The sequence below is a fragment of the Cetorhinus maximus genome, chromosome 5, assembly GCF_964194155.1.
Source record: "Cetorhinus maximus chromosome 5, sCetMax3.hap1.1, whole genome shotgun sequence".
Classification (NCBI taxonomy): domain Eukaryota; kingdom Metazoa; phylum Chordata; class Chondrichthyes; order Lamniformes; family Cetorhinidae; genus Cetorhinus; species Cetorhinus maximus.
Genome location: NC_135883.1, coordinates 82884272 through 82905956, shown reverse-complemented (window position 1 = coordinate 82905956; position 21685 = coordinate 82884272). Strand labels below are relative to the sequence as shown.

The 21685-nt window shown below is 43.6% G+C and overlaps 1 protein-coding gene across 1 annotated transcript in view; it reads right to left on the bottom strand.

Moving 5' to 3' along the window:
- themis (thymocyte selection associated) overlaps nucleotides 1–20976 on the bottom strand; it is a 45151-nt gene extending 24175 nt beyond the window's left edge. Inside the window, exon 1 of the mRNA XM_078541294.1 lies at nucleotides 20639–20976. Coding sequence (XP_078397420.1) covers nucleotides 20639–20729 — 91 coding nt within the window. The 5' untranslated portion in view covers nucleotides 20730–20976. The remainder of the gene's footprint in view (nucleotides 1–20638) is intronic.
- Nucleotides 20977–21685: the final 709 nt, after the last annotated feature.

The window sequence follows — 21685 nt, the reverse complement described above, 5'->3', positions numbered from 1 at the left end:
TACAAGGGCAAAGAATGCCATTTGCCAGTAGCTGGACTTGCTCTTGTCTGTTTAATCATGTTGATGTTTTGAATCACCATTTGCTGAAAGGACAAGCTGATAATGTTACAGCGAGGGAAAACAGGCATCTAAGACCTGAGTGAACAGGCCAAGAAACTGTGTGTCTCCTTTATCAGATTCAGGATTGTGAAATTAGTAGCACAAGGACCGAGAAGGAACTGTAAATTAGAACTCAATGTCACACTGGGTACAGAAACAGAAATAAAGAGATGGATAAAAAGATTAGACTAGGAGCAAGAGTGAAAAGTGCCAATGGAAAAGTATTTTTGAAAATAAAATTTTACTTTTTTAAAATCTCCAACAATTAATAACCTGAAAGAATGAAACTTCAGCCTTGTAATAGTCAAGTTTCACTGCCAGAAAGCTTGACTGGCAGTAAATAACCCATCTTGTCATTAAAAGGATAATTAGATTGGACCAGATGCGATTTAACTTTCTGTGCCAAGTTTAACTTGTATTTATTGTGAAAATATAGCAACATCACACCATTCAATGCATTTCAATAAGGGCCCAGGATGTGAGATTATATTTTTGCAAATCTAACAGCAGACCTGTCAGACAGCAATGTTTGGATTAAAGCATTTAACCACGCATCTGCCTCTCGCCTGAAATTGCTGTAGCATTTTTGCATAAATCATGACAAGTGCAATTATGGCCCTGTAGGTCTGCCACCACACTTTGCTAAAAGTGCAGTGTAAACTTTGGGTAAGCTGGGCTGTCACTCTATTTCTGGTGAAGTTACAATGGCAGTTGGGGTGTAGTTCGAAGGAAATTCCCTAAAATCAGAAAAGTTATACCACAGAAACCCATCAGCTCATTGTGTTAATATTGGTGTTAGCTCACCAAATGAAGTTACTTTCGTTAATCTTATTTGCTGTTTGCTCCATCCCTCCCGCTTCCTCTCCCTCTAAACTAAAGGTAAATACAAGTAAATTGTTTTCCTGTTATAACTTAGGGCAAAAAAGGTTTCTAGTGCAGCTTGTTTTGCAATGATTTGAATTCTCCACAGTGCACATACTCAGGCCTTTGATAATTGTAAGACACAAAAAAAGATGCTATGTCTCCAGTTGCAGAGTGATGGCTTCTGCAAAGAATATCAATTGACTCCCCAGATTTTTCAAAGAAGCCGAGGTCACTGAGTAAAAATGTTAATGAAGACATTCAGACAGAAGAAAGATTAATTAGGTAGGTATACACATTTTGAATCTGATATTTCCTGAACTTGTTGAGTTTTTCTACAACTTGCTCATGACCTTTACTTCTTTATACTACTTTAACATGACACAGAAACTTAGGTATGAAACTTAAAGGATCAGAAAACATGTACTGAAAATGTAGTTTTTATTATATTAATTTTGCAAGGGACTGCTCACAATAAGGGCAGCAACTACATTAGAACACCATTACCCCCATATCCCCTTCCAAGTTGTACACTACTCTGACTTGGATATATATCACCATTCTTTCACTGTCACCGAATCAAAAACCTAGAATTCCCTGCTTGGTGGCATTGTGGGAGTACCTTTACCATGCGGATACCACAGTGGTTTAATAAGGCAGCCCAACACCATACCCAGGGTAGTATTAGGTCTCCCCTTAACCTTCACCGCTCTAATGACTGTTCTCCTTCCAACTGCGATATTCAAAACTATGAGGAGTTTCAGAAGAGCAAGTAGGGAGGAAAATCTTTGCTTGGTAAGTAGGTCCTTAACCAGAGGTCATAGATTTAAAATAATTGTCAAAAGAACTAAAGGGGAAATGAAGAGAATTTTTTTCACACAGGTTTTTTTAAATTTATTCATGGGATGCTGGGCCAGCATTTATTGCCCATCCCTAGTTGCCCTTGAGAAGGTGGTGGTGAGCTGCCTTCTTGAACTGCTGCAGTCCACGTGGTGTAGGTACTGTGAGGAAGGGAGTTCCAGGATTTTGACCCAGCAACAGTGAAGGAACGGCGATATATTTCCAAGTCAGGATGGTGAGTGACTTGGAGGGGAACTTCCAGGTGATGGTGTTCCCAACTATCTGCTGCCCTTGTCCTTCTAGATCTAGATCTGGAATACTCTTCTTGAAAGGATGGTAGGATCACATTCCATAGGAACTTTCAAAAGGCATTGGACATGTACTTGAAGAGCAGCAATTTGCAGTGTTATCGGGTTATAGCTGGGGTGGGACTAAATAAATGGTCCTTTCAAAGAGCCAGCACAGGCCTCATGTGCCAAATGGCCTCCTTCTGTGCTGATGGCTTCTATGATTCTAATTAGGGATGGGCAACAAATGTTGGCCTTACCACCAAAGCTTAGATTCACATGATGAATAGAAAAAAATTCCAAGACCAAACTTCTTCTTAATGCATGAAATACTGACTGTCAATTTCTGATTAATTTGAAATGTAGGCATGTAGTTATGGGTAGCAAAATGATAAAGTATGGTCAGATTAGTTCTCGACAAAGGACTTGATGTTGGAACAAGTTGGATAAGCTGGGTGACATTTTTTCATTCCTATATTCTCATTGATAAATGCCTTTTTCAAAGGATTCTTATCCAATTTATTCATTAGCCTTTTCTCTTTACTACCACAGCCCATCCGTCATTATAAAGATTTTCAATAACACCACTTATCTTGGTTAACAATTGGTTTAATCTCGTGCTCCTTTGATCTTCCGATACATCCTGGCATTCAAAAATAAAGGAAGCTCTAATTTTTATTCTGCATTCCCTTTCTAAAACATTTCAGTTTTATGCTCTTTTAACAATTCCTCAGCTAAGCTTATGTAATTTTCATCATAAACCAGCTGGTATTTATGAAATTTGAATACCTTTTATTGTAGATTAGGTCTAAAGAAACATACAAAACTAGATAGTATTTCCTAGAACAAAATAGAAGATCGCAATATTTAGCGCCCAAAATACCAATAATTTTAGACTTCAGCTGAACAATTCAACTTTAATTTCTTTGATTCGTTAATTTAGCAACTTCAAATTTAAACAACAAAAAGCTTGGGTAAAAATATGACCATGCAACACTAATCATTTTTATCTTTCTCCTCATTGCTCCTCCTCTCAGAGTTGGAAATCATTTCTTTTTAGTAGTTTTACATAGTCTATACTTTATGCACTTTATCAGTCTGTTTCATAAGTCATCTGTTAAGTATGAAGTCTAATTTGTGTATACTTTTTATGCAATTATGTCCCTCAGATTTCTTCTTGCTTCCATTCAACAAACTTCTCTGACCTATCTCACCCTTTACTTTTATCAAGGCATAGAACAAGAAAATGGCCCCAAATTTTCATGCCGAATGTTACACTTCTTTTATCCCAGTGTAAAAGATTTGCACCCACTGGTGGGCCAGAGAGACACTTACACAAGATCTCCCTCGGTGAGCTCATTTGCACAACCACTGGAATAGCAATTGACATGGATATAAGTAGCTGAAGTGCATGGAAATTGCAGTGCAGCCTTTAAAGACAATGTTCAGTCTACACACTTGAGCAAAGGAATAATGAGGTAAGTGCTTGGCTCATTCACTTAACTGTCAAATAACTTCATTCTAAGTCTCACAATATTATTTTCAGAATTATGACAACATTAACACCAGGCATGCAACAAGTCTTTGCATCAAATCAGAAAGGAGAACACAAAACTTCACTGGTTCAAGTCTCCAAGCCCACTTGGAGGAGGTTGAATGCTGGAGCTACAGACTCCTCGGTGTGGGTGAGATAAGACTACCCAGAAATATCATTTGTGCCTTCTACAAGTGCCAGGAAAAAGTTCAATAACATCGCCCGGATAGCCATGGTGACACAGTGGACACCTTTGTTTTTCTTCCTTGTCCAGCCTGGACACTACTCTATGCCCTCTTAACATAAGTATCCCTCATAGTGCATTCTGGTTCAGAGCAGCCTGTAGCTTAACATCTTGCACTATGGCTACCCAGCTCCCTTAACAGCAATTACGTACATATACAGCCCTATATTTTTCTCCCACCACTTTAATAAGCTAATATTCTCTCATCTTTTACTTTAGCTTTCCAATGTAACATGGCACACATTCAACTGCTGATCTTCCCCTCATTAACACTATCCTCTTCCAAAGGCAGGCCAGTGGAAGGGAGTTCTTCACCCACTTCGGGAGGCGGCCATGGAATTTTTGCAGAGACACCCAGCTCTTATGAAGGAAGATGGTGATGTCCATAATCTACCAACAGTGGTAAGTTAGTGACTAAATATCTAAATGGTCATTCTGCCATCCCTGTAAAGCAGCACACAGCCATTACCTATCACCCCTTCTCTGTCTTCTTAGTCCCAAGGGTGTAATGCTCATCCATTCTTAACTACCCTTTTTTTGTAGATGCACCACAGCCACAGGGGGCAGGGGATAAGGAAGGTAATGATTCTGAAGAGCAGAATCAGCCAAAAAGAGATTTCTCCTGGTACCTTATGACGATGATGAGGAAGAGAAGATACTGAGCACCAGTCTATGCAGGAATGCCAACTGCCTGATACTGCCTTCTCTCAGGAGAGCAGCAGATTTTTTTTTTTTTTTTGTAAAAATATACTTTATTCATAAAATATCTTCAATCACATTCAAAACCATTTCAAAAACAACATTACAAGGGTACAATCCAGGTTAAACTTTTACAAAATGTATCACCAGGTGCATCAGTACAAACAATATTACAATCATTTACAGCCTTTCATTTTGATCTGTACAGCCCGAGGGGCTCTAAACAGTTCCCAGTCTCTCGGTGCGCTGTGGTAGAAAGGTCTTAGACAGCGACCCTTCCCCATTGCGCCTTTGCGGCAGCTGCCCCAAGCTTTAGTGCGTCCCTCAGCACGTAGTCCTGGACTGTGGATTGTGCCAGTCCGCAACAATCGGTCGGGGACAACTCTTTGTGCTGGAAGACCAACAAGTTTCGGGCAGACCAAAGCGCCTCTTTCACCGAGTTGATGATCCTCCAGCTGCAGTTGATGTTTGTCTCGGTGTGTGTCCCTGGGAACAGCCCGTAGAGCACAGAGTCCTGTGTCACAGAACTGCTCGGGATGAACCTCGACAGCAACCACTGCATCTCTCTCCAGACTTTCTTTGCAAAGGCACAATCCACAAGGAGGTGGACAACGGTCTCTTCCCCACCACAGCCACCTCGAGGGCAACGTGCAGAGGGGGTGAGCTTCCTGGCGTGTAGGAAGGATCTGACGGGGAGGGCCTTTCTCACCACCAGCCAAGCTACGTCTTGGTGCTTGTTGGAAAGTTCTGGCGATGAGGCATTCTGCCAAATGACTTTGACAGTCTGCTCGGGGAACCATCCCACAGGGTCCACCCTCTCCTTATCCCTCAGGGCCTCTAGGACGTTACGTGCTGACCACTGCCTGATGGACTTGTGGTCAAAGGTGTTTTTCTGCATAAATTTTTCCACCAGGGACAGGTGGTACAGCACGGTCCAACTACTTGGAGCGTTCCGGGGCAGCGTGGCCAGACCCATCCTTCGCAACACCGGGGACAGGTAGAACCTCAGCACGTAGTGACACTTGGTGTTTGCGTACTGAGGGTCTACGCACCGCTTGATGCAGCCACACACAAAGGTGGCCATCAGTATGAGGGCGATGTTGGGCACGTTTTTTCCCCCTTTATCTAGAGGCTTGTACATCGCGTCCCTGCGGACACGATCCATTTTCGACCTCCAGATAAAGCGGAAGATGGCTCGAGTGATCGCCGTCGCGCAGGAGTCTGGAATGGGCCAGACCTGCGCCACGTACAGCAACAGCGAGAGTACCTCACACCTGATGACCAGGTTCTTACCCGCAATGGAGAGGGAGCGTCGCTCCCACATGCCCAGTTTCCTTTTCACCATAGCCACTCGCTCCTTCCAGTTTCTAACGCATGCCCCGGTCCCTCCGAACCATATCCCCAGCACCTTCAGGCCGTCAGCCCTGACAGTGAAGGGGACAAAGGATCGGTCAGCCCAGTTCCCAAAGAACATGGCCTCGCTCTTCCCACGATTTACCTTGGCTCCCGAGGCCAGTTCGAACTGGTCGCAGATGTGCATCAGTCTGCGCACCGACAGCGGATCCGAGCAGAAGACGGCGACGTCGTCCATGTACAGGGAGGCTTTTACCTGAGTGCCTCCACTGCCTGGGATCGTCACTCCTCTTATGCCCGGATCCTTCCTGATGGACTCGGCAAAGGGTTCTATGCAACACACGAAAAGGACAGGCGAGAGAGGGCAGCCCTGCCTGACTCCAGATTTAATCGGAAAGCTATCTGTTTCCCACCCATTGATTGAGACTGCGCTACTGATGTTAGTGTAGAGCAGTTGGATCCAATTTCGAATTCCCTCCCCAAACCCCATTTTGGAGAGCACATCCCCCATGTAGGTGTGCGATATTCTGTCAAAGGCCTTCTCCTGATCCAAGCTGATGAGGCAGGTATCCACACCCCTGTCCTGTACATAGGCAATCGTATCCCTGAGCAGCGCCAGGCTGTCAGAGATCTTCCTGCCTGGCACAGAGCAGGTCTGGTCAGGGTGAATCACCAATTCCAGAGCGGATTTGACCCGGTTGGCGATGACCTTGGACAGAATCTTATAGTCCATATTCAACAGTGAAATGGGTCGCCAATTTCTAATTTCCTCCCTTTCCCCCTTGTGCTTGTAGATGAGGGTGATGATGCCTTTCCTCATGGATTCTGACATGCTGCCGGCCAGGAGCATACTCTCGTACACTTCTAGCAGGTCTGGGCCGATCAAGTCCCACAGAGCCGAATACAACTCCGCCGGCAAGCCGTCGCTTCCGGGAGTTTTACTCTTCTCGAAGGACTCAAGGGCCTTTCAGATGCCAGGCCTCTAGTCATCCCCCTCAGAGCACCACACCAGTGGCATGTGGAAGCAAGATGAGGCTGCTCAGGAGCAAGTCCCCTTAAGATGAGGGCCATCTTAGTCCCATTGGGCTTTCGTACATCACAAGGAACCCACTACCTCCCATGATGATGGCCTTCAGGTGGTACCTGAAAGAAACAATAGATAAAAGGAAGCCCCACGTATGTGTGTGAGGAAATTAAGAAAGAGTAGGTTAATTGCATGCAAATGCATTATTTACAGTAAAAAAATAATATGCGCTTGTAACAATTTGTTATTGACAGAGATTAGAGTCATACAAGAAATAGTGCTCAGGTGATGTCTGGTAGGATTGCTTTTTGAGGGAAAGACATTATTTTAAAGTGGAGGAGAAGGAGCACAAACATTGATGTCAAAGATAGTCACTGCTATATTGCAGGGAAAGGCAGCAGCCAATTTGCAACAGCAAATAACACAAAAAAAAGCAATGCAATAAACAACAAAAGAATCTTTTAATGATGCTGGTTGAAGGATAGAGGGCACTGGAAAAATTCTTCTGCTCTTCTTCAATTAATGCCACGGGATCTTTCTGTGCACCTGAGCCGACAGACTAGAGTTTGGTTTAAGTCTCATCCAAAATACAGCACCACAGTACTAAACTGACGTATTGGCCTAGATTATGTGCTCAGGTCTTTGCAGTGAGGCTTAAAACCACAAAGTTCTGACTCAGAAGTAAGGCTGCTACCACTCAGCTAAGGTTGACACATAAGATATATAAGGTCAGGGGCCCAATGTGAGAAACCAAAGGAATAGACCCACATACTATTAAATGTTAGTACAGCACATTGGAGCATCATTATATCATCTTCATATTGTACATTCAATCGGAAAGATTAATTAACAGTGGCAAAAAATCTTCCATGAAGCAAACCCCAAAGGATGAAATAATGTTTTGCAGAGTCGTTTTCAAATTACTTAAAATGTCACCTGTACATGCATTCTTTCCTGCACAGGGATTACATTGCCCTGCAATTAGAAGCAATGAGCCCCTAGTGTACCTTTTTCCATCTGCTTTTGCTGCCCTTTAAGTTCTTTGTTCTTGTTCCAGTTTTTCCCTCCTGATTTCTCATCCTCGTGAAGGAAGCATAGAGATCACATGAAAAGCAAAAATTTCTGAAACAGCTTGACATTACCAATCTCAGAGATTTTAAGTAAGAGTTTGCACCTCAAACAGTAACACTATTTGAACAGTGATACAACAGCTAAATACTGCAGATGCAGGAAATTCAAATAAATATAATATAATGGGCCAGAACTTCAGAGGAACAGTTAGATTGCCACTCTGCTCCTTTTTACTTACCTTAGTTGAATGCTGCACATTTCTTGCCCAACCTTCTTACTTGGGCCTGCTAAGAAACGTGCAGTGCACCGGCTCCTGGGACTTTCCAATGCAAGGCAGCAGTGTCGGGGTAAGTGAAGTCACACCCCCTTTTTATGGCATTAGCTGCCGTAAAGCAGGTAGGTTTAAAGGTCCCGGTCACTTTGAGAAACCAGGCTGAAGGTAAGTGGGTAGGATGGGGGGGTGGGGGTAGGGGGGATAGAGTGGGTAAAGGCGGGTAGGATGGGTGGGGGGGGGCTTGGGTGGTCAGTCAGGGTGGTGGTGGATGTCAGGCAGGTGGTCAGGAGGTAGTGGTAGTTGGGGGTGGGGGGGGCAGGGAGATAGTTGGCAGGGGTGGGGGGGAGGGCAGTCAGGGAGCTGGTGGGGTAGTCAGGGGTCGGGGTGGTCAGTACTATAGTTATCCAGGAATTAGAAATGGCTTTAATCCTTCTAACATTTCCTGGGTAACTGTTCTGCTGCGAGTCGGAATCATCCAAAGTCTCCGATTTAAATCAGAGTCTCAAATGGTTCCAGTGCAGGGTAATTGCTCTTTGGAAGCTTAAACGTCCTGGGCCAGTCCTATGCAGAGCTTGCATGGGGACTTCTAGGAGGTCCCCCCCGCACATCTTCTGGGGCACCTCCTGGGTACGACCACCCGGTGAACAGAAGTTCTGGGCCAATAAATAATATTTAAACAGTGACAGGCCAAGAAGTCTCCAGCTGTAAGCTGCAATTTTTGCTCATTGAGGTCAGGAACAGAGGCGGGAGGGCCTGAAAATAACAGCTTCAGCTGGCGTATCAGTTTCTGGACTCTGTTCCCGACACTGATCATTGTGACGGATGTAGTTTCAGGGCCTAGGAAGCCAGCTTGGGCAGTAAATTGTTTAAGGTAAGTTAGGAAGACCAAATGGGGTTTTCTTTTTGGCCTCCAGTTTCCTGACACAATGGGGGAAGATCAGGGGCCTGGAAGGTTGGAAGGTACGGGATGCCAGCAGTCCTGCCAAGCTGACAGGCCCTCCCTGCCTGCCTGAGTGGGGGGAGGTATAGCAAAGGCCACATTGTAGACAAGGCTCTCCCCCCAGAGTGGTTGCTTGGCTGCTTTTTCAGTTTTTTAAATTAAATATTTGCAGAAGTATCTGAGAGGGCTCCTTTTTGCTAATACGCCCTCCTAGTCACCTTGTACTACAGTTGGGTGTTTTTTCTGAAGCTAGAAGGCCTCTGATTGATCCTCCAGCTGCAACAGCCAGCCCACTGCCTTGAATTGGTCAGGGAACCTGATTCCAGGCCAATTAGTGCTCACCCAAAATCTTAACTTTAATCAGTTTCACACTGGAGGTGGGTTCGGGACCCAAAAACTGTACCAATTCTTGCTCCCCAGCTCCATGCCAAAAAGTTCAGCCCTTTACGTGAACAATTTCAGGTTTCAAAGACTCTGTGGGTTTATTTAGGAAAGATTTGGCAGCAGTCCACTTCAAATAGTAGCCTAGGGTGCTAGCTGTGTCTCAGTTGGCAGCCTCTCACCTCTGAGTCACAAGGTTTAGGTTCAATTCCTCGGCCTGGCTCAAGTGCAAAAATCAAGGCTGACACTCTAGTTCAGTACTAAAGAAATTGGAGGCTGCCTTTTGGATGAGCCATCAACTCAAGGCCTCATCTACCTGCTCAGGTGAATGTAAAATATGCCATGGCACTTGAAGGAGAGCTGGGAAGTTATCCCTAATGTTCTGGCCAATATTTATCACTTAATCAACATCACAAGAACAGATTATCTGGTCATTATCACACTGCTGTTTGTGGGAGTTTGCTATGTGCCAATTGGTTACGATGTTTCCTAAGTTACAACAGTGACTACACTTGAAAGTATTACATTTTCTGTAAAGTCCTTTGAGATATCCAGTGGTCATGAGAAGTGCTATATAAATGCTAGTATTTATTTTCTTTTTCTTTCACCAGTGAGACTGAGGGCTGAAATTTCATTTGAGTGTGAGCTGGAGTGGTAATGTCACTGGACTAGCAATCCAGAGACCTATGCTGGGATTTTCTGGCCCTGCCCATTGCCAGAATTTTCCCATCCCAACAAAAGACTTTTGGCTGGCCCGCCGCATCCCCCGCTATGGCAGGTCTGGAAAATCCCGGCCCTAAGCCATTGCTCTGGGGACATGGGTTCAATTAATTAATTATTCTGGAATTGAAAGCTGGCTTCAGTAATGGCAACTTTGAAACTATCATTGATTGTCATAAAAAAAAACTCCATCTGGTTCACTAATGTCCTTTAGGGAAAGAAATCTGCTAAATTACCTGGTCTGGCCTACATGTGACTCCAGATCCACAGCAATATGGTTAACTCTTAACTGCTCTCTGAAATGGCCTAGTTCAAGGGCAATTAGGGATGGACAACAAATGCTGGCCTTGCCAGCGACACCTCCATCCCAAAGAATAAATTAAAAAACTCATCCCCATAGCCCTTTATAGCCCCTGCGTCAACTTAGTTCCAACTCATATCTCCCACTCATCCCTATAGTCCTTTGTAGTCCCTATGCCAACTTAGTGCAACTCATGCCAACCCATGCCCCCCAGTCATCCCATAGCTCAGGGGCTCCCAAATCATGGGTTGCGAGATTTTGGGGCCGTCATAATGGTGGCCATGGAGTGAGGGCTCTGTTGGGAAAGTCCTGGGACCAGCTCCAGGGTACCATGATACAGGCACCCGATTTTTTGCCCTGCTCGCAATTCACTGGGATGGGAGGGGAATGAACAAGTTTTGCACAGGCATCCTCAGCGTCTGCCTTAAGCACGCCCAGTTTATTTTTTTAGCACATTGATCTGCATCAAATCTCGATATTGATCAAGCATGAATGCCATATTGGAGATCAGATGTGCACTATCAACCACACTGCCAGATTTTCAGAGATTGTGTCACAACATGCAAGCCCATGTGTCTCAATCGGCCCAGTGAGCAAGATAATATTTTCACAAAATAGTTTAAATTTAAAAACATGATTTCCGTATGTTTAACGTTAGTGTGCGCTCTAATAATTAAATAGTGAACATTACTATCCTGCTGTTTTGTTCTATTTGGCGCTGCCCTCCCCCCCCCGCCCACACAATTAAAGCCTACTACCTCTGTTCAACAAATCTTATACCCCCCAAATTTTCACTCTAAGGCCACACCAAGTCAAGGCATTAAAATGAAGTCACACTGGAAAAAAGTTTGCGAAGCACTGCCTCAGCCCTTTATAGCCCCCATGACTCCTTAGTGCCAACCCATGTCCCCACTCATCCCAAAGCCCAGGGGATCCTAAACTGTGGATTGCGACCCTATGGGACGAGAAATTGGGGTCATGAGCTCCAAGGCCATAATGGTGGCCATGGAGTAGGGGGCTCATGAAAGTCGTGGGACCAGCTCCAAGGACCCATGATACCCACACCAATATTTTTTCCCTGCTTATAGTTCACTGGCTGGGGGCTAGGGGGGATAGGGGAGGTGGGGGGGGGTGGTGGGGGAAGCAGTGAACAAACTTCACACAGTGTCTGCTGTGACCACACCCAATTCTTCTTTCTGGTTTGCAGTTTGCTGGAATGGGGGTGGTGTGAACAAGGCTCACACAGGCAACTGTGTCTGCCTTGAACACACATTTTTTTTTTAGCACACTGATATGCATCAAATCTTGATCAAGCATGGTTGTCATATTGGAGATCAGGTGTGCGCTATCAACCACACTGCCAGATCTTCAGAGACTGTGTCGCAACATGCAAGCCCATGTGTCTCAATCGGCCCAGTGAGTAAGATAACATTTTCACTAAAGAGTTTAAATTTAAAAACACATAATTTTCATATGTTCAAAGTTATTGTGCACTTTAATAATAGTGAAGGTTACTTCCTGCCATTTTGTTTTATTTTGGTGCTGCCGCCCATTGCACCCTGCACAACAATTAAAGGTCACCACCCACTGCTCAACAACTCTCAAACCTCCCAAATTTTCACACTGGGGGTCACACCAAGTTGAGACATTAAAATGAGGTCAAACTGGGAAAAAGTTTGGGAAGCACTGCCATAGCCCTTTATAGCCCCCATGTCACCTTAATGCCAACCCATACCCCCCACCACCCTTTGCCCTTACACTCTCTATGCTAACTCACCCAGAATCCACCATGGGCAAATCTCAGGAGCCATGTTGACATGAAATAAAATTTAGTTCTAAGCATCGATTTCAGACATCTCCATACTGAAAAAAAGCACACTCCCTGATAAAAGCCCATTCAATACATTTAAACCCCTTCAAGTATTTAAATCCTTTATGAAAATAAACATATGTATTTATAGCCCCTCTATCAAAGATGGCTAATCCACTTTATAACCACTTGGAGTTGTCAATCACATTGTGAACTTACAGGCTCGCCACTGTGATAGTGAAAGGTTGTGGAAGTTGTCAAGCAATTCAAATTATATAATGATACCCCTCAGCCTTATGACAACAAACATCGGTTGAAATTGCAAGCACTGCTTTGTTTCAACTGAGTCACAGCCAGCTGTTATTTCTTTTAAAAGTTAAAGTGCACGAGGGGAAGCATTCTCTCAATATCTATCGTAAGATCACCTATCACTCTTCTGATTTACAATGAGTATAGGCTCAACCTTTCCTCATAGGATATACCCTTCATCCCAGGTATCAGAGAAGGTTTGTTACCTTCTCTGAACTGCTTCCAATGCAATTATGTCCCTCCTTAAGTAAAAGGAGGAGTAAGAGGAAGAGGAGGCATTCAGGATACCTTCGCCGGGCTGGCCTTCTATGACTCATGAGAATCTGGTTCCCCTGAAAATATCCCCAAGTTACAGAAGCTCTACTAAACTTTTCCAACGCAGACTATTCCCTAATAAACTTATCAAATAAAACCTCCAATTTTACAAACAAAAGAATTCAATTTTGTGCTTTCCCATAGTGCCTGTCTGTGGGTGCCTTTGCCTCAGCTGGTGCTCCTACAAAGACTACTCCAGTGGTTACAGCATGCCTGCTGGGTTCTGGAAGGCAGCTGAGTTTCACCCCGGAAGGCTGCAGATAACCTTGCAAGACAACCTTGAGCATCTCTGACCCCAGCTTTAGACTGCACCACCTCAACATGGGCAATAGCAGTCTGGACTGGCTGGCTGACAGGCATTAACAGGGACACTGGCAGAGTGGCAGTGGGAGACAAATGCTGTCCTGAGAGAGGACAGCAGGTTCTTGTCACCACTACCATTCCCCAGGGCAGTGCCTCAGCAACCCTTGTAACCTGCTGGAGGACAGATTGCTGATCTGCTATGAAATGCTGCAAGCCTCTTTGGGCACTGGTATTGCAGCTATGATGGCAGGAGTCTGAGCCTGTATGGCACCAATCTAGGTTGCCAGATAACAAGTATGGATCCCATGATCTCAGTCCAAGTTTCCACTACAGCAGTATGATATTGGGTGGCTTCTGCCTGTGTTATGATGAATGCAGAGACACTGGCCACGAGATGCTGCATCTGCAAATGCTGTCATGGAGTTGGACACTACTTCCACACTGGAAAGAATGAGTTCTAAGTTCTGGGAAAGCCCTGTATCAAGTTGTAGCTGGACCCCTCTGTGCTCAATGACCATAGCAACAGACTTTCTGGCAGGTCTACAAATACAACAAGCATCTCTTTATAAATGCCTAACAGCCTTCCACTGTATATTGCCCCATTGAAATTGTTACCTGAGTCATCTGTAGCAGAAATTCTCTGCCACTCCACCTTCTGGGGAGCTGGCACACGCACTACCCTTTTCTCCTGTATTCCCCCAGCCCATTCATGCCGGGTGAGTCACCATGTGCTGAGCCCACCTCTATATTACCCTCCAATGCACAAGTAGTGCCAGTATCATGTGATGGTGCTTATTTATCAAACGTGTTATTTTCCTACTCGATGCACTCACTAGTCAGGTGGCAGTTCTTGGGTAGGTGAAAGCATAAATGAGGAAGGGGATGGTGGAGGGAGGGAAGTTGGGTTGGGTGGAAAGCAAGAGGTCCATGGTCACATCGTCTATACTTGATGCCGGAATGTTTGAAGTGGGACTTGAGAAGGTGCATAAAGCAGGAATCATACTTTCATCCTGAATGTCCTCGGTAATGCCAAGTGCAGCAGCCTCAGTCATTGCCGGCCCGATAATTCGCAGCATCATCTCCTCCAAGAGGCTGAGGAGATGTAGGCATGCCTGTCCTCCACTTTTTTGCTGCTGCCTCCTGTTATCTGCCACCCTGTCCAAAACGGAAAAGTGTGAATGGATCTGTTACAATGGACAGAATTTTACAGTACCCCACCGGTGAGTTTGCAGGTGGTGGGTGAGGGGGATGCCTGTAAAATTCCCTGCGTGGCCTTCCTGCTGCTCTCCCATTTTCCCCGACCTGTCTGCAAGTTTATATGTTACGTGCAAAGCCGAGGGTGGCCCACCCACCCTCATCCTATTAAGACCCTTAAGTGGCCAATTATTGGTTACTTAAAGGCTGCTTCCCACCTGGGCTCAATTTTGAGGATCGTGGGAGGAGTTCAGGGGCGGGGAGTGGGGGGAAGCCTGCTCAGTGGAAAGAGGGTAAGGGTCACCTCCCCAAGGTTTGCCATTCCCCCCACCCCCCCGTCATCCTGGCCTCTCCATCAAGACCCCAACCCTTTTGGGTCTCACCTCCCCTCCCTGCCATGAGACCACCCTGCACTTATGAGGGGCATGATTTTGCCCTTGGCGGGCAAGCTCGGCAGGGGCAGTCGGGAAGCCAGCCAAAGTCGGCTCTGCACCGTGATTTCACGCGGGCGGGCCAACTAAGGCCTGCTCTGTGTGGATTGCGAACAGCCGCGCTGAGCACTGCCCGTGGGGGTGGGGGAGGAGGGAGAGCTGGGCCTAACGCGCAGTTCGCGCATGTGTGAGAAAGAACACTTCAAATTCCCTGAGACACGGCGCTGCCTCAGGGAGATTGAAGCGCAGTGTAAACAAAAATAATGATGAGAATAAAAATTTAATAAAATGCCCCCTTATGTGACTCTGTCACATGAGCTCGGACATGTTTTTAATTCAAAAGTTTTTATTTAATATTTATTTGCTTTAGGAAACCTCACCCTGCTCGTGGATGAAGTTCCCTAAAAAAATGTGGAAGGCCACTTGACCTTTAGCACGCCAAGCGTAATATTCTGCCCCAGGTTCTGTCACATGAGTAGGGACATGTTATAAATGAAATTTTTAAAAATTTATTTTATTTTTATTTGATGCTGGAAACCTCATCCCGCCTATGGGATTTCCAAAAAAATGCAAAAGGTGCCTGGCCTTTTCGCCTGCCCAACCATAAGGTTGGATGGGCAGCAAAAAATGTAAGTTAATTGATACTTTAATGGCCTTAATAGGCCTTTTAATTGTTGGCGGGCATGCTGCCGATTCCCATGCATGCCTGCCTAAATTATCGCGTGACTGCGCGTTCTTGTCGGGCGCTTGCCTGATGTCATCGCACATCCGCACATCATTTCATGCTCAAGCGAGTCGGGTGCACGCCCGCCCGCCCACCAAGGGGAAAATTCTGCCCTAGGACTTAGAATCTAGTGGCTGCTTGTGGTCCAAGTCCTGGCCACTGCTGCTGTTGGGATCACAGAGCTGTCGAACAATCAGATTGGCTGGAAACTTTCTGGCGTGGGAATTCTGCCTGAGGGAAGTGTGGAAGTTCTGTCTCCAGTCAATTAACAATTTTCAGAATGTTAAATAGCTGTGGAGCTGCTGTGATCGCCGGAAAAGCGTTCCCTGCTGTGTCTTTGGGCAGCAAGGTGCCCAATATGTTTAGGTAATGTGTCTGCCATAAATGGCAGTGTGTAGAAGCTGTGAGGTATGGATGTGAGCATATGAATTTTAGATATGAGTCCTGATTGCTAGAGATTGTTGATGAGGGTGGGATGTGTCGAGTGGTTTGAAGTTAGTGGTTTGGTGTGAGGAGATTTCACTTGGAGATACAGTCACTAACCTTGACCACGCAGGTGAGGTCACTGAACTTTCTGTAGCACTGCAGCCCAAATCACTGATTGCACCCAAAGCAGAAATCCTTGGTCTACATGTTAATTTGATTACCCAGGATTGGTTAACAAAAAAAATTCAGCTTTCACCGTTAGGTATATTCATTAACTGCACTTTTGTTGGCAGCTAGCAGTGGCAAAATAGTTTCAAATACTCCGGGAAACACAAGTTTCAAAAGTTAATCAAAAGGCCATTTTCACATTGATTTACTAAAATTTGTTAAAGTAAAACATGTTACCTACCATCCTACTCCTATGAAGTAACCCAAAATTACCAAACCCAGGTAGTAATTTAAGAATAAAATCTGAAAATTACATTTAAGTGTGACTGCTCAATTTTAAAAAAAATTTCTGCCGGTTACAATTGCATGGCGGGTCAACAAACCTCCAGTACCTCTCTGTCTGTGTGTACGTTTACAGTGATAGTAGACTATTCTACCAAACAACATCATAGCTGAGTCCAACCTGAGGGACACCTAACAGCCCCAAAAAACCATTACCAATAATGCTCAATCTTTGACCATAAGACATAACAGAGCAGACCATTCAGCCCTTTGCGCCAACGCTGTTATTCAATAAGATCATAACTGACCTGCTGCCTCAAATCCACCTTTTTGCACTATCCCCATATCCCCCGATTTAGTTAGAATCCAAAAATCTATTGAACCCTGACTTGAATGTGCTCAACCACTGAGCATTCACAGATCTCTGAAGCAGAGAATCCTTAATATTTACAACCTGTGAGTAAAGACATTTCATGTCATCTCAGACTTAAAAGGAAACCTCTTATTGTGAGTCTGTGATCCCTAGCTCAAGGCTCCCAAGAAGGGGGAAACATACGTCCAGCGCCTACCCAAAAGAATTTTATATATTTTAATTAGAAACTCTAAGAAATATAGGCCTACACGACTCAATCTCTCCTCATGGGACTATTACCCCAATTGTAAGAATCAATATAGGGAACCTTCATTGCACCATCTCTAAGGCAAGTATATCCTTCCTTAGGTAAGGAGACCAAAACTGTATCACTACTCCAGGTCTGGTCTCACCAAGGCCCTGGATCATGAATGGGAAGTAGGTTGATACTTTTTCCGTACCAGTATAGTGCAGCTGTGGCAAATTGCATAGAAATATTTTATATTTTCTGTTTGTATTGCTAATTGAGTGCCAATTTGTGAATCGTAGTAAATATCACACAGCATATTCTTGTGACCCAGAAATTTTGAGTTGAAAAACTGAAAGCTGAAAATTGAAAGCGGCAGCTTGAACCAGGCTGAAAAAAAGCTAATATGTCAGTACACAAGTAAGCCAAAAATAGGATAAAATAAATCATAGTAATTTATAAAACAATGCCTGATGTATTTGGTTATTGTTTTCTATTAGAAATCAATAATTACCAAATGAATTTCATTTAGGATCCCTACAGCTGTCAGAAAGACTTAAACCCTGGCTCCTGAGCTGAGGGAGAAGCAGCTGTGTCATGTTTGGAGAAAAGTTACTGAACACTTCTGATCTCTAAACAAAGATCATCAGATTGTAAATATTATAACTATCTTCAAACTTTATGTCGCACCCTGTTAAATACAATGACCTCCAAATGGTTTGTAAACATAGGTATAAGTCTGCTGTACTAAAGGACGTTGCTAAACCATTTAGCAAAACTAATAAATACAGGATGTTTTTACAGATTACAAGTTTTCCAACAGAATAAATGGAGCTCATCAGTTCATCCGATCTGTAGTTTGGCAACATATGCCTGGAAGGTCCCAGGATTAAATCTCAGTTTGAGATGAATTAGCAGAACTCCGTATAGTTGGTCTGAGTTAAGGAAAGAAAACCTGCGAGAAATCAGTGATCACTGGGCCTGACTGTCAGCCATAATGCAAATGGTGATAATTTACTCGCAGTTTAGGTTTCAGTGGTATAAGTGCTTGAAATAAGATTTACATTTAACGTTTGCGCTTTTCAACCACTTAAAACTAATTTCATCAAATGCAGGGTAGTTAAATATCACTATCACTTCAAGCATGACTGAACGTTTTTTTTCCACTGTGAAACATCAAGAAATAAATCATGGAATAGAACTTGATTGTTTTATCAGATAAACAAATGTATTTAAATTTCAATGCAGAAACATAAAATAGTTGAGTGGGTGGGAAAGGGAATTTTATTTCTTGTTTTTCTTGTTAACTTATTGTTTTCCAGTCATAATGGTGGGGTAGGAGAAACTTGAAGGTAAAGCCCAACAGAAAACAGCAATGATTCAAGAACATTTATTTTGCTTTAAATCATGAAATCTAACTCTTTCCGTTTATATGCGTGCAAAATTTCTTCCAACTCATGTTGCCTGAGTTAGAATAAAAGATCATTGTTAATAATCCAAAAACAAATATTAATATTGCTACAAAGGAGTTGATTTGATATTTGCAGCAGGAAAAAACAAGAGTTGGAGAACCAATTTTCATTATGTTCCATAAACTATTGCTTCTTTAAACTTAAGGATTATTTTTACTCACATCTGTTTGAATACATATCATATATTCAGGAACAGATAATTAGAGGAATAAAATCTCTCAAAGTCAAATAGCTTGTTTCAAAGGACACATAATAATTGTGAATGCAGACTATAAACCAGCACACAATTTACAAAAAAAACTGGAAGTAATAGCAAAGAGAACTACTGAGGCTCAAGGAAATCATTGAAATATAGTGAAATCCTCTTCACATAAATCACATTACTTCAGGACTCTGATTTCTTTAACTAGACAATTCTCATAAATAGGAATGCCATCTGATAATTTTAAGCTTCCATTTCTCTCAAATTAACAGTGAAGTAAATTTTGGGGAATCAGGGATAAAGTTGCAGGAAAACAGCAGAGTGCAGGCTGCATGCACAGCACTATTGGACATTTGGTGAACAAACTACGTTGAAATACCAGGGAGCTGAAGAGAAGGTCACAAAGAAATATCAAAGACTTCCCACCAAAATGCATAGAAATATTGGGAGTTGGCTGCACAGGAACTTATATACTGTACTTGGGAAATGCATTGCACGGGAACACTGGTGACTCAGAATGGCTGCATCAAGAGCTTGGAGGTCAGCTACTGAGAAATATCAAGATGCTACAGAGAATCTTCAAGAAGCTGAAAACAAGCTCCAGAGAAATGTTGGCTCCTAGCAGAGGACACATCACAGAAACAACGAGGAGCCAGGAACCTTCAAAGGATAGCATTTCAACTGTAAAACAGGGAAGTTTCAGAGATGCTGGTTGATCACACCAGTTGACTATAGTACCCACATTTGGCGAAGATTTCCCCTGTGCAAGATGCATAACAAGATCCATTAACAAAGAACAGGTTTCTAATTATGTCACACATAGTACATTGAGGCAACCCTTCTCCCACTGTACGGTATATGTAGTTATCAGTACATAGCAATATTCACGTACACAACCATCTCTCATGATAAGGGTTCTTGTGTATTTTTAGTTTGACTGATTCTGTTAAATGAAATTTTGTGACATTATTGAAATGAATTGGGGTTTGTGAATAATTTCCAGAACCGAACTTTATTGGAACTACATGTGCAAAAATACCGCCATTGAAACCAGTCCTGACCGTATTACATCAACGCGGAGTGATCGTAACTTCCATGTTACAATTACTCTCTTCCAAATATTTACCGAAATTACTGGGTTTTACTTCTACATTTAGAAATAGCAAAAGTTAAAATAACAATAAAATACAATAAAAACAAACAAAAAAATCTTGTTAAAATACAATGCCGCCCTCTTTTCCAATTGTTCACAATACTAAGTTTTAAATACATTCCTAAATAAACCTCCGTTACATTTAGCAAACCTTCGACCTTAAGATCAAAACTTTTTTGGTTAAAAACGTGCATTTGAATTAAACAATGCATTTAAACCGTGCAAAAAAAACAACCGTGTCTTATAGGGTCAACCAGATAAAGCGTGTTTGTGTAAAGTAAGCGTTGTTGTGAGTATCGTAACATTTCACGGGTTTTTCCTGCTAATTGTATCGAGAGAAGTTTATAAATAGAAAATGTAAGCATTCAAACTAAGACTAAACTTGGTTTAGTTTAAAGTTATTTTGAGATCATTGCAATGCAGCAAACTTCACGTCGCTGTAAGTTTGCAGACTTAAAAAAAAGTTTTCAATGGTCTGTGGCACTGAAAAGTTTCACGCGCCATCCTGTCAAACTTTTTGAAAAATAAATCAATTTGGAATAAAACATAAATGAATGCAGATATGCATAAGAATAAATCCTAGTGCACCGGAAAATTACGCCGTCTAAAATCCAACCGTTACCTTGGAAGTAAATTCCAGACTGGATCTGCATTATTCTAGGAAGAGTGCTGGGATCGAGCGAGTCGATAAAGCTCTCCAAGCTTTGCGCCATTCCCCTGAGATTTTCCTCACCGACTTGCAGAGAGTTCTCAGCGGAGCTCGCAGTCCATCTCTCAGAGCGACAGGTGGTCCTCGCGCTGTCGGCGCCCCACCTGATTGAAGTCAGTCACAGTGCAAGGTGAGGCCACAGGTCAGGCAGTCTCCCCACACGGTGCAAGGTCAGGCTGCAGCTCAGTGCCCCGCTCTACTGACTGGGAGAGGCTCCGCACAAAGCTCCAGAGATTGCTTTCCAACCTCAACGAATGAGTCAGTTTTTCTTCACCATGACACCGAAATGTACAAAGTGCAGAACAATGGTGGGCGGCAACCCCGGAAACACAATCTCGCATTATGAAGTTTGCAGCCCTCCGCAAAAGGTTGTTTTTGTTTCCTCTTAAAAGAGATAGGTATCCAGATGTGGCCGTAACGTTTGCATTTGTAATTAGACAAATGTATCTTTTACACTATCAGGTTATTCTGTGAACAGGTTATTCTGTGAACAGGTTGGTGATTTGCAAAGTGATGTTGTAATTTGCAAAGGCTAGTTTAAAAAATTCAATTTGGCACGAGCCCTGACCTTCATTTAAAACGCAGTCGGGAAATTTGGAACCAGTCATACCTGCCCTGGGCATCTCCCCACCTTGTGCCTAAACACTTGTGGCGAAGATATTAGGTGCACAGGTGTCAGTGTAATGACTGTAACTAAGAAATGCTAACGGAAGATGTGGAGGAGTTTTCTTTCACACCATTCGAATTGCCTGTGAGGTGACTGGGAGTTACCCCTTTTCTGCAAACACAAATCCCACAGGTTGCAGGCCATGTGGTTACATTCACCAATGCCTTCCAAAATCGTCCCCTCTGTCAGAGTTTACAGGTCAGGCAAAGCACCTCTCTTGCATGGTGCAGGAAAGCAGAAGTGCCTACTGTTGCTTGCCCCCATTACAATGACAGTTAGCCCCAGAGGCCACA